General features: G+C 43.3%; 1 protein-coding gene across 1 annotated transcript in view; it reads right to left on the bottom strand.

Moving 5' to 3' along the window:
• The window catches only part of EP300 (E1A binding protein p300), a 119,503-nt gene that overhangs the window by 49,036 nt on the left and 56,516 nt on the right, over window positions 1–13,951 (bottom strand). The window contains exon 7 of the mRNA XM_024200411.3: window positions 101–194. Within this exon, the coding sequence (XP_024056179.2) occupies window positions 101–194 (94 nt within the window). The remainder of the gene's footprint in view (window positions 1–100; window positions 195–13,951) is intronic.

Here is a 13,951-nt window from a genome sequence, read left to right on the forward strand (position 1 = left end):
AACATGGGAGTAGGGATTTCTCCCCCTCAGGTTTTTCTGAGGTGAATTCTGTTCAGTATTTTCAGGCTTTTTTTTAATCCATGTAAAATGTTCAACTTACTTTTGGGAATTCATTGCCGAATGCAACATTGACTCAGGCAGCAGATTAGGGGCTTGAACCCCCATACCTCCATTCACACCCATAGGATTAGCATCTAGATAGCAAAAGGAAGAATATATTAAAATTAATGACTCACCACCACACAAGCTCTGTACTCAATCCTCCTCCCTCAAGAGAGGGAAAAACATTGGTAAAAAAAGAAATATGGATAGCTCTGAAGAGTTATGAAATACTCACTTGAGGCTTTCAAGACATTTTCCCCTAATAGTCATTTTTCACTAAGCAAATACTGATTCCTTTGCCAATCTGTGTACATTGCGACTTGTATATTTCTAGGTCATCAGAGGCCAACGTGTGTATCAGCTCTGATAATTTCTTGGATCAGCTGTTATAATCTCCTCCTCTTTCCTCTCCAACAATGCCACCAAGACCGGAGAGGCAGGAGAAAAGAACAGAGGAGAGAAGTTACTTACCTTTTACAGTAACTGGAGTTCAAGATATATGTCCTTATGGGTGCTCCACTTTGAATGTGTCTATGCCCCATGCGCCTTCATTGGAGATTTTCTGTAGCAGTGCCTGTTAGGCTAATGCATGTGCCCTACACATCCTCCTGCTCTGTACCAAGGAAATACGGGGTTGCATGGGCGAATCGCCCTCAGTTCCTTCTCCACCGCAAAGCCCTAAAGAGATGAGACTCTGAAGCAGAGGGGAAGGAAGGCAGGGTACTGGAGCACCCATAGAGACTCATCTCAAAGAACTCCAATTACTGTACAAGGTAAGTAACCTCTTCTTCTTTGAGTAGTCTCTCTGTGGGCATCAACCATCAGAATTCCTAGCAGTACCCACTGAAGGAGACAGACTGAGTGCCGAAGCCCCTAAGGCTGTCTGTAAGACAGCAAAGTCAAAAGCAGCATTCTATGTAGAAAGCATCAACCAAGGCATAGTGTCTAGGGAAAGTGTGAATTGAAGCTCACATAGCAGTCTTTCATATTTCCATAATAAACAAGTCCTAGTCCCAGACATGGAGTATGATCTTGTAGAACTGACAATGACTTTAGGGGGGGAGAGAAGGTTAGCAGCCACATAACAGGTGAGTACGCAACCAGAAACCCACTGGGTTGTCACAGCTAGCTCTGTCCACAACAGAAAAACAATCTCAGGAAGGGATTGAAAAAAGTCAAGACCTGCCCAGATAATAAGCCAACATTCTTCTGACATCTGATATGAAGAACAGCTTCCTGTTTTGACTGATGACTGGTGCAGAATACTGGGAGATGAAATGATTGATTGACATGAAAATCTGAAGTAATGTTGGGTAAGAAGCATAGAATGGTCAAAGAAACTATCTTTGAAAACAATGGAATATAGAGGGTCAGCCACTAAAGCTCCCTGTTCTCTACTGCTTTAGGCAGAGATAATAGCCACTAGGAATGCTGCTTTTATGGAGGGGTTCAGAAGCAAGCAGATCACTAACACTATAAAGGGTGGTTTCATCAAAGCACTGAAAACTAAATTTAAGTCCCAGGAGGGAGTAGGGTGTCTAATACTAGAGAAGAGGATTGACAGATCCTGTATAAATCTTGACATTGCAAGATAAATACCGAGAAGCCTTGTACTGGAGAATGGAATGCTGTGATGGCAGCTAGGTGAACTTTAACAGAACTCAAAGCAAGTTCTGCTTTCTTCAAAAAGTAAATAAGTATTCTAATACTTCGAAGTGGGAGATCAATAGGAGACAAATTATGGTGAACACATCAATGACAACTTCAGAAATGGAAAAGGTTTTAAGTCTTTCTGATGGAATCTTCCCTACTGTTCAGTAGAATCTCCTGAACCCCTATGACGGTAAGATAGTACTAGCTCCGAGAACCATCTAGGTATCAGGCCTTGAGCCGCAGTGTGTTCAGGTTGGTTTGAACGACATTCCCTGAGTCCTGTGTGAGAAGACCAGGCATCAGCAGAAGATTGATAGCTGGTCAGGAGAAGAGGAAAAGGAAACCAAATTTGTCATCTCAGCCAAGTTGGTGCAAACAAGATGACCATGGCTTTGTCCTGCTTGATTTTGTTTAAGACCCTGAGGATCAGTGTCATTGGAGGAAACACATATAGGAGTTTCTTTGCCCAGAAAAGGAGAAAGGCATTGCCCAGAGAATGGTGGCCCAACCCCCCCCCTTGAACAGAACTGCACAAGTTTTTGATTGACTGCGGGGGCAAAAATCTGTTTTTGGAAATCCCAGGCAAGAAATATCAGAGTCCGGCTCTGTCTCGTTCCCACTAAGTGAAGCACCTGCTGAGACTGTCAGCTTCAGTGTTTCGGTGGGTAGGCAGACTGCCGAGATCAGAATATTGTGAGCTATGCACCAGTTCTGTAATTTCATGACTTCTGTGGAGAGGGAAAGAGAATCTTGCTCCCCCTCGTCTATAATAGTACATACTGGCCCTGCTCTCTGTCACTATGTGGACTGATTCGCCTTGAATCATGAATAGAAAGTGCAGACAGGCGTGTCTGACAGCTCTGAGTTCCAGAACAATGTGTAAGGTGGACTCTTGGGCAGACCCTCTGCCTTGGACAGTATGCTCCTAAAGAAGAGTTCCCCATTCAAAGGAGGACATATCAAGCTATCACATGAGAAGGTGGCTGAACAGGCCCCCCCAAACACACTTTTTTGGATTCTTCCACCATTCAAGGGAAACTAGAATATGACAGGGACTCGAGACCTGAAGCAGGCTTGGAAGCAACATAGGTGCATTTGAGCATGAATCTGACAAAAGGTACATGCTGCAGGCATGATCTGGCAGTGACTTGAGAACAGATCTGAATTCGCACAATCAGATGCGACAGCGCAAGGAACCTGGCAGATAAGCTCTGGTTGTGTTAGCGTTTCAAATAGCCCCTAAAAACTCTATCCTTTGTAAAGGTAGGAGGAAGGACTTCCTGAAGTTGAGCTGAAGACCAATATTGCTGAACAGAGACAACGCCAAGAATGCTGCTAATCTGTGTAGGTATATCACTTGAGAAGCCAGTCGTCAAGGTAGGGGTAGATGATTACTCACCATTGACAAAAGTTGTGCAGTTACCGCTGCCATGACTTTTATAAACACTTGGGAGCAGTAGCTAACCCAAAAAGGAAGGATGAGATATTGGTAATGGTCTTCCCCACCACAAAGTGTAGAAATTTCCTGTGAGAAGGGTGCATCGCAATATGAAAACACATCCTGAAGGTTGAGGATCGGGAAGTAGTCCCCCAGATCCAGAGATTGAATGATGGCTGCCAGTAGTATCCTGAATTCCCGTCACCTTGACAAAAGTATTCAACGTCCATAGATCTAGAATCAGTCTCCATCTACCCTTCTATTTAGGAACAGAAGTCCTTGGAATAGAGCCCCTTTTCCTTATATTGAGTAGGAACTGCTCCTGAACAGAGAAGGGACTGAACCTCTTGCTTCAGAAAAGGTTCATGAGAGGGGTCCCTCCAAAGGGAAGGGAAAGGGAGAATGGAATGGAACTGAATGGAGTAACCCAAAGTTGTTAGAACTTTCAACACTCATCTGTCAGAGATACTCTGCTCTCATGAGGTGTGAAAAATGGAAGAGATGATCTCCAAAGGGTGGAAAGTTGGGTAGGGTAACATGATGCAGCAAGAGGCCTGAATCGGCATGTTCGTGCTCCCCAATCGAGTCAAAAAGAATGTTTGGCTATCGTTGGGCTACTGAGTTGAGGTTGCTGTAGCAGATGGTCTCTGCCAACCTTCTGAATCTATCATGATCATCTAGTGTGACCTCCTGCACATTGCAGGCCACAGAACCTCACCCACCAATTCCTGTAATAGACCCCTAACCTCTGACTGAGTTACTGGAGTCCTCAAATCATGGTTTAGAGACTTCAAGTTATAGAGAATCCACGATTTATACTAATTTAAATCTGCAAGTGACTTGTTTCCCATGCTGCAGAGAGGAAGGCAAAAAAAAAAAATCCAGAACGTCTGCCAATATTGCCCTGCCGAAAATTCCTTCCCGACCCCAAACATGGCAATCAGTTAGACCCTGAGCATATGGGCAAGACCCACCAGCCAGACACCTAGGAAAACATTCTCTAAAGTAACTCAGAGCCCTCCCCATCTAGTGTGCCATCACCAGCCACTGGAGTTATTTGCTGCTAGCAGTTGCAGATCGGCTACATGCCATCGTAGTCAGTCTCATCATACGATCCCCTCCATAAACTTATCAAGCTCAGTCTTGAAGCCAATTAGATTTTTTGCCCCCACTGCTCCCCTTAGAAGGCTGTTCCAGAACTTCACTCCTCTGAGAGTTAGAAACCTTTGCCTAATTTCAAGCCTAAACTTGCTGATGGCCAATTTATATCCATTTGTTCTTTTGTCCACACTGGCACTTAACTTAAATAACTTTCCTTATGAAATCTGGGGTTTATTCTAGGTGGCACTGAATCTATGGAAAACAGAGAATTGAGAAGGGCGTGATCTCTGGAGCGGTCTGAGATAGACTAAACCTCTCTTTATTTGCAGGCATAGATATACCCAGAGAGTGAAGGGTCTTCCTGAAGTCCTCCAAAGTATGCAGCCAATTGTCTGTGGTGTCACTGAATAATTTTAGAACATCAAAAAGGAGGTCCCTCTACAGTGTACAGTCATCATGATTTCCTGTGATGTCCAGAAGCTACGATACCCTGTGCATTACTACTACCACCATACCAATGGAATGAGAAGCCTGCAGGGTTGCTATAGCCAAGAGCTGCCCTTTTGCAATGATGGCTTGAAGTTGTTCTTTGCACTTTTGTGGTATATGTTCAATTTAAAAAACAAAAACTAAACTTGGTATAATTAGTATCACTATTTTGCTAAAATTGCGTGAAAGTTAGCAATTCAGAACTAACATAAGGACACAATAATAATGGCCATATTGGTTCAGATCAATAGTCCATCTAGCCCAGCATCCTGTCTTTGACAGGAACTGGTGCCAGATGGTTCAGAGGGACAACCAGAACGGGCAACTGATCAAGTGATCCATCCCGTTGTCCATTCCCACCTTCTGGCTGTCAGATGTTTATGGACAGCCTGAGCACGGGGTTGCACATCTGACCATCTTGGCTAATAGCCACCGACAGAGGTATCCTCCATGAACTTACCTAATTATTTTTTGAACTAAGTTACACTTTTGACTTTCACAACATCCCCCGGCAACAAGTTCCACAGGTCGACTATGTATTGTGTGATGTAGTACTTCCTTAAATTAGTTTTATACGTGCTTCCTATTAATTTCATTTGGTGACCCCTGGTTCGTATGTTATGTGAAGGAATAAGTAACACTTCCTCATTCACTGTCTCCACACTATTCATGATTTTATAGACCTCTATTATATCCTCTCTCACTCACCTCTAAGATGAACAGTCCCAGTCTTTTTAAACCCTCCTCATAGGAAAGCTGTTCCATACCTCTAATCATTTTTATTTTTGTTGTCCTTCTCTGTACTTTAGCCAATTTAATATTTTTGAGAGGGGGTGACCAGAACTGTATGCAGAATTCAAGGGGTGGGTGTACCATGGATTTATATAGTGTCATGATATTTTCTCTTATCTATCCCTTCCCTAATGGTTTCTAACACTATTTGCTTGTTTAACTGCTGCTGCACACTGAGCAGATTTTTTCAGAGCGCTATTAACAATGCCTCAGATCTTTCTTGAGTGGTAACAGTTAATGTAGATCCTGTCATTTTCCATGTATAGTTGGGATTATGTTTTCCAATGTACATTACTTTGCATTTATCAACACCAAATTTCACTTGTCATCCTGTTGCCCAATCACCCAATATTGTGAGATCCCTCCCTTAACTACCTTGAGTAATTTTGTATTGTCTGCAACTTTACCACCTCATTAAATTACCCCCTTTCCAGATCATTTAGGAATATGTTGAACACCACTGGTCTCAGTTCCGATCCTTGGGGTCCCTGCTCTATTTACCTCTCTCCATTGTAAAAACAGCATTTATTCCTACCCTTTGTTTCCTATCTTTTAACCAGTTACTGATCCATGAGAGGACCTTCCCGCTTATCCCATGACCGCCTACTTTGCTTAAGAGCCTTTGGTGAGTGACCTTAAAGGCATTCTGAAAGTTCAAGTACAGTATATCAACTGGATCACCCATGTCTAAATGTGTGTTGATACCAATCTATTAGAATTCTGTGAGTAAGACATGATTTCCCTTTACAAAAGCCGTGATATGACTTCCACAATGTATCATGTTCATTTAAGTGACTGATCATTCTATTCTTTACTATAGTAACAACCAATGTGCCTGGTACTCAAGTTAGGCTTACCGGTCTGTAACTGTCAGAATTGCCTCCAGAGCCTTTTTAAAAACAATAAAAACTAGAATCACATTAGCTATTTGCCAGTCATCTGGTATAGAGGCTGATTTAAGCAATAGGTTACATAGCACAGTTAATAGCTCTGCAGTTTCATATACAAGTTCCTTCAGAACTCTTGGGCAAGTACCATCTGCCTGGTCCTGGTGACTTATTACTGTTTATTTCATCAATTTGTTCCCAAACCACCTCTACGGACACTTCAATCTTGGACAATTCCTCAGATTTCGGACCTAAAAAGAATGGTTCAGGTATGGGACACTCTCACATCCTCTGCAGTGAAGACCAATGAAAAGAATTCATTTAGCTTCTCTTCAACAGCCTTTCATTTTTTGAGTGCTCTATTAGCACTCTATCATCCAGTGGCCCCACTGATTGTTTCACAGGCATCCTGCTTCTGCTGTAAAACTGTAGAAGAGTAATCCACATGAGCACTGGGCACTTTAAAAAACACTCTTGCCAGTAGATAGCCCAGGCATCCCAGTATGTCCACTGTTAAGACATGTGAGAGACACACAGAGTGTGGTGAGAAAGAGAGAGAGAAAATGAATGGAGGGGACATCCTGGGTTGGTCGTACCAGGTGAGATGTTTGGTGGGCTTTAATGGTAGAAGCCTGAGTCTCTCTTCCCATAGGTCAGCTTCTGGATAGTCAAACATAGGTAGGTAGTCAGCAGAATCCTGCGCAGAAATCTGAGAATCTAAAGTACTCACCACCTCTTTATAATCTAGTGGAGAGGCAGATGGAAAGAGAAGTAACTGGTATCTTTCAGAAAGTGCCAGTATTGGTGATATAGACAGTCTCTGCAAAAGGTGGGATATGAAGGATACCAGTTGTGGTACTGGAGTCTCAAACACCAAGGAGACTTTAGCTCCTTGGAAATAAATGGGTCCTCTGAGAATCTCAATTCCTGCAGTACCAGGTGAGCCAGAGTGGTGATATGGTGAGTCCCAGCCACAAAGGTGAGAAGTATCCAGGGTCGGATGATTGTATCCATACCCGCTGTACTGATGCTCTAGGTATGAGCAAGACAGTGGAAGATGAAGAGTGTGCTGCCTTCTTACTAGAGTTCTTAGGATCGCTAGTCTCACCCAAGTTTGAATGGTACCGATGGCTTCTGTACTGAGTGGTGGGTACTGTGCACTCTGAAAAGCTGACATGGACTTAGGATAGAGGATTTCTCAGTACCAAGACCACTTAAAGTTTCTGCAGGGTGCAAAGTCTGCAGTCTGGTAGACCTTTTAGAATGGTCTTTGTGAGGAGACCTGACACTCCTCTTGGAGGATGGTATTCCAGATTCACTCGTAGGTCTGTCCCTCAAAGTCCTAGAGGGTGAGCTACCCACAGGAGTTGTTGGAATACTAGTCACTCAGAGGCTGATGCCCCCGTTTCTGAGCCTGGATCTGAAGTGAGACAGAGCTCCATCAAAAGGAGTCAATGCTTTATCTCTGTTTTCCCTTGAGTGGCTCTTGAAGCTAGTGCAAAACTTGCACTTAGTACACACGTATCCCTAAAGCAGTGAATACAGCACAAATGGCTGCCACTCACTGGGAAGGGCTTCTGGCAAGTGAGAACTTTTGAAACCTTGGGATATAGGCATATCCCAGAAGAAAAAAGATTTCTGAGGAAGGACCCCTCGTACAGGGGGGTGGAGGATGAGGAAAGTCCCAACCCATAGAAAAATGGAAAAACCAAAACAAGAACAAAATAAACTAAGTAGTAATAAGGTAAGAAAAGATCTAAAAAATACACTAGCAAAACAGAAGCCACGCTTAGGCAGGTGCTACAAATTGCTCTGTGTCAGGCCAGGGCTGTTGAGGGCAGTTTGCCAGTAGTGCCCTATATATCCTCGGTAAGGGACACAAGTATGCATAGGGCACATGTGCAAGCCAAATGGGCACAGCTACTTAAAAATCTCCGACTGAAGGAGCATGTGCACCTCAAGTGGAGCACCCACAAGGACACTACTCAAAGAATTATCATCGCCTCCTTTCTTGTAGCGGTTACATGGAGCTCAAGATCCTCACTTTCAGAGAGTTTCATAACATCGCATCTCCTACACTACATAGTTTTCACTGCTTGTTTTGTCTTTACTTTCACTTCATGCCATTTATAGTAATTCTACTCTTGGGATGGTTTCCCAGTAACACACACCAAGTCCCCTTCCTCTCCAGTTTAAAAGTAGTCAAAGCACTAGAAAATATATTATAGGAAACAATCTCTACTAGCAAGAAGATGGATTAGGTGACAAATTACTTTCTATCTATAATTTTTTTTTAAATTCACCCCCAAAACATTTCATTAACAACTTCTGAAAATCTACCTGTTCTGCAAAATAGACTAGCTCTTAGAAAACATGTTTTTTCCACTCTTATACCAACTCTCACTTAAAAAGCGAGCTCTGAAGCAGGGATTTTGTTTAGTGTGCTTTACACATTGTAAAGCATCCTACAGCAATAATAATGACAAGACTTTAAGTGATTTAAACCTCTTCATGTAAAATGTCACTGTCTAAGCCCTATGGCCTTATGGTTTAAATAGCAGCTGGGCAACTGAGGCTACATCGTTCAATAGAAAATGGCTCATTTATAGAGAAGATGTAATTACTGACATCCATGGCAGAAATCAATCCCTTAGACTGGTACAGGTCTCTAACAAAAATCTAACTTCCTTCAGGAGTTTTAATAGGAACAGCTTCAGTAAATTTTAGATGCTACCTCCTGCAACCAAGAATCCTAATTTCTGGGAAACAGTAATATTTCAGCTCAAAGTAATTCCTTACAGGAGGAGTTTTGAACATCACTTGAAGGCTCTCCTAAAAGCAGGCCTCCATGTGAGAGAAAGGGTGCATGCACAAGTAGGAAATGAGTACAAAAGTTTCCTGACATAGAGTACAATAAGTGCTAATTATTGTCACTATTGCAGAAGTCAACTACCTATCTGCTTCCAAAACCAAGTCTTATACAATCATTTGTTTCTATTCCAAACAAAATGGCAATCCAAGTTACAAACTTATTGCTTGTTGACAAAAAAATGTTATCCCAATTCCTCTGAAATACCAAGGGGAAATTTTCTTAGTGTGAATCACTTGTGTCCAAGAGGACATGAAAGTATTAGTCAGTTCAACATGTCAAGAGTGACTTTTCAGGGGGACGTGCGGTTTAAAATTGAGACTAATTGAGTGAAATTCCTTTGCTCAGGATACCTGTGTAACGAATTCTTCTATACTCCTTTTCCACTCTATTTTTAAAAACCTATTAAGGCAAAGTTACAATAAAATGTTAACATACTACATCATACAGTACTTATTCAGGATCAGTTTAATAGTCAAAGAACCTGGCTAAAGATTCCGGATTGCTGGTTAGGGAGCCTCTTCCTCAGAGTATGCTAAAAAAGGATGACCAAATTTCTACATAGCTATCTCCTCTTTTTGGCACTTCTCTTGTGTATATACTTGGTGTGAAAGCTTTCACACCAAGGACTGTCCAGACTTTACCGTACCACAACTCTAAAGAAGTCCTATTTTTCCAATATGCAATACAAAGTCTTGTTGCTAACAAAAAATTAATTTGTCATTCTGTTTTTAAAATGGAGATCCTTTACTGGAATATAAAGTATTCAGGTTAGGGGATCTCAGGAAGCTGGCATTTTGTTGCAAGATGAAACTCGAATAATTTCCTCCCCAAACCATCTAATTCCTGGACACAACCACCACATATGAAATATGTTCCCCTTTCCCCACAATCCCGCCAACAGAGTACATCCCTGGTAGCAAAAAAATGATGATCTTAACTGGAGTCAAATGTTATCTATACAGTAATTTATAAAAAAAATTCTTTGTGAGCTACAAAAGTTGAAGATGTACATCACCTCTCACCTAGATCAATTTCTTTTACCATATCCCTCTCCTGTCTTTTCATGGGGGTTGTTTTCCTATCAACATCTTTTTCAATCAAAATTGTATGTATCTTAGAAACTGAACTTTTTGTTCACACTTGCTTCTGCTTCAGCTCCTCAAATGTGGTTAAAAGGTCTACATAGAACAATCTTGTATTCAGATTTCACAATAAAATGTTTGATTTGTAAATACTGAAATATGGGATCTTCATATTATTTACATTATGTATCTATCTGTTGGTATGATTTCAAATCAGGACCCAGGAACAGCTCTCCAAATTGAGTAATCTCAGCTCTTACCCACAACCAATAGTCACTTTGATATTTCCTAGAGATAAATTCCTGATTACTAGTGAAAGTAGCTAAGGGAAAAGGCCTTGATAACAGGTGTTTAAAAAAAAATATCCAAAGCTAAGGTGGTCTGGATAAAAGGGTGATTTTTTTAATTTTGGTGACCTAAATTTTGTTATTCGAGTGCTTGTTCATGTCCATTCCAATGTAGGTGTGTGCATGCCCCTGAGCACTGCCACCAGAAAGCTTTCCCCTCAGTGGTATGTGTTAGGTCGGCTCTGAAGCCGCCTGAAGCCCTGCTCCCATAGCGCCGCTATAAAGGGCTCTCTTGACTCTCTCCCCCCCAGTTCCTTCTTACCACCTGTAACGGTCGCTGGAACTGCATTTCGTTACTGCTTCTGCAAGTACTCCTCAGTGGACTTTCCCTAAACTCTGTAGAGAATTTAAGCCCGCACCAAGAAGGATAGAGATGCTAGATTTCACTCTATCCTCATGGAGGTAGCGCTCCAACCTCCATCAAAGCCAGGCCACTGGGACTTGGCACCGAGTACTTCGGCCTCAGTAGAAGTGCCCCAGCCTCACTTTGAGACACCCAGCACAGTTTCCAGTCTCCGGCACGGAGGCAAGACGCTACAACTGCATCTAAGAAACCACGGCACTATCAAACATCTCCGGTGCCAAAGAAAGATGCACTGGCAAGACACTAGGCACCGTTTACCATCGCCAGTGCCTATGAAGAAAGAAAGGAAGACCGACAGGGGCTGATCTCCAACACGGAGACCGGCAGGACAAGGGGACACTGCCAGGGTGAGACCTGGGTTGGGCCACCCTGTGATGCCGACAACCCATGCCGTGACATAGACTCCGGTCCCAGAATGTGAGCTGTTGAATCTGGCACTGATAGACTCAACAACGTGAGACAAGTTGGAGGCCCACAACCCTGCCAGCGTCGTTGATGCCAGAGGCCTTCACGGCAGCAAGGGACTTACTTGCGATGTCAGTACCGATGTTCCTGGCTGTACGGGAACTGTCAATGGCGGCACCGACATGAAGGATTTCTGCAGGCTCGAGTCCGGAGATGGTTTCGAAGGGGAAACCAGCCATGATAGCACAGCCCAGTCCCATCCCTCCAAGCACCGATCAGCGCTGGTTGGGACTGCTCTATCCCTGTCTCCAGAGTGATCCTTGGAGATGGACTCTGAGGTGGAGTTCTATGTCTTCCGGAGGAGCCTGCAATTCCAGTCTAGGCACTATCCCACTGCTGACCCGAGCCAAAGGGTCCCACCGGCGGTGTGGCCACCAGGACAGTGGCAATTCCCTGTACAGTGACCTTTTTGGAACCCCTGAGCATTTCCAGCGCAACAAAGGTCCCATTCCAGGAGGTCATATTCAGTGGCTTCACAGCCCAGACTGCCTCCACCACCAAAGCACAATCCAGGCTCCAGTACCAAGGCCGGTGCCATATGCCGGGAGATGGCACTACGGAATTTGGCTCGTGCCGAGGATAAAGAGTAAGGCCCGGTGCCAGTCCAAGCATCCTCCTCCTCTTCCCCAGATGAGGCGGTCATGGAGACTGATGTTGCACCCCTGTAGGAGGATTATAAGTCACATCGAGCTCCTAAGGAGGGTATCTCAGAACCTGGAAATCCAGGCGCTGGTCTTCATAGAAAGGAAAACTACTCAACTGCTTATGGTGACTGCAGACAGGATGAAAGGCTCCCCAGGCTCCACCCAGAGAATTTCATCATGGATCACCTCCTGTATCCACACATGCTATGACCTGGCAAAAGTCCTGGCTCTGGCCCTAATGGCACAATCCACAAGGGTACAGGCATCTTCAGCTGCATTTGTGGCACAGGTTCCTATCCAGGACCTCTGTAGAGCAGCAATGTGGTCTTCGGTCCACACTTTTCCATCTCACTATGCCATCACTCAGCAGGCCAGAGATGCTGCTTTTTTTGACAGAGCAGTGCTATGGTCTGCTTGTCAATCAACTCTGAACCCCTGCTCCTACACTTGCTTGGGAGTCACCTACATTGGAATGAATATGAGCAAGCACTCGAAGAAAAAACAGTTACTAACCTTCCATAACTGTTGTTCAAGATGTATTCCTCATGTCCATTCCAAAACCCACCCTCCTACCTCACTATCAGAATTAGCCAGCAAGAAGGAACTGAGAGGGTGGCGAAGAACAGTTACAGAAGATTAGTAACCTTTTTTTTAACCTAACAGCTGTAATTGGGGTCCAGTCTTGTTCAAGTTTCACACAGTGTTTGGATGGTCTATTGTTAACCCACTTGATCGTATTTTAATTATGATTCATAATAAGCCAAAATTAGGGAAAGCTAACCCACCCCACTTGGTAGGCTTATCCAGAATGTTAGAACTCACCCTTTTTCTTTTATGTTTCTATAAAATTTTAATAGTGCATGCTACCATGTTTTAATGTCATGTCAGGAATACCAATAGGGATGCAGAGAAACAAAAACAATAACTCAGTATTATATCCTTGTCTTGATAGTAGTGTAGACAGACAATCACATCTCTTGGTCTGGAACCTGCTGGAAGCCTGGGGAAAGGGATCTGTGAGCCCTTTCAATATGAATGTAATTCTTATTGCCCAGTTTTAGTATGTCATGGAAAATATCACCCAATGTGTCCAGAATACCTTTAAATCCTTATGTTATTCCTGTGTTCTCTACTTTCCATGTCCTCTAGCTTTAATTTTATTTTCTCTTTTCAATTCTGATTCTTTCATTCATCGAGATTAAAAGTGCTGTCCAATTACTCATTTAATCCTGCTTCTACATCTGATGTGGAATATTTTACCATTAATCTCACTTCATTTTTTGATATCTTTAATGAAAGCCTGGAACTCTTCCCTCATCATCTTATTCATCTTTTGATTCCTAACAGCAGGTCCTTCAGGTCACCCTTTGTGACTGGGACTTCGCTACCCACCTCCATAGTCTGTTTGCTGGAAGTGGAGTTACTCTTTTCCATGGACATGTCTTTGTTCTGGGGGGGGGGGGGGGGGGGGAGACAGATCTTTGTATTGGAGGATTCCTTTCCCTTCCCAGACATCTAGATCATCCTTCCTCCTTGCCTATTGTGCCTCTCTCCCAAGATGGTTGCCACCACTCTCCCCCTTTCCAAAATGGCCACTGCCACACTTCCTCCCCCAGCTACACTAGTACAATTTTTTTTAAATAAGTTCAGCAGGCTGATGGCACTGGATTCTTTTGCTGGATTTTCTCCCTCAGAAGCGGCTTTCTGGGCCTGGG

The sequence above is a fragment of the Terrapene carolina genome, unplaced genomic scaffold, assembly GCF_002925995.2.
Source record: "Terrapene carolina triunguis isolate 2854851 unplaced genomic scaffold, T_m_triunguis-2.0 Scaffold247, whole genome shotgun sequence".
Lineage (NCBI taxonomy): Eukaryota > Metazoa > Chordata > Testudines > Emydidae > Terrapene > Terrapene triunguis.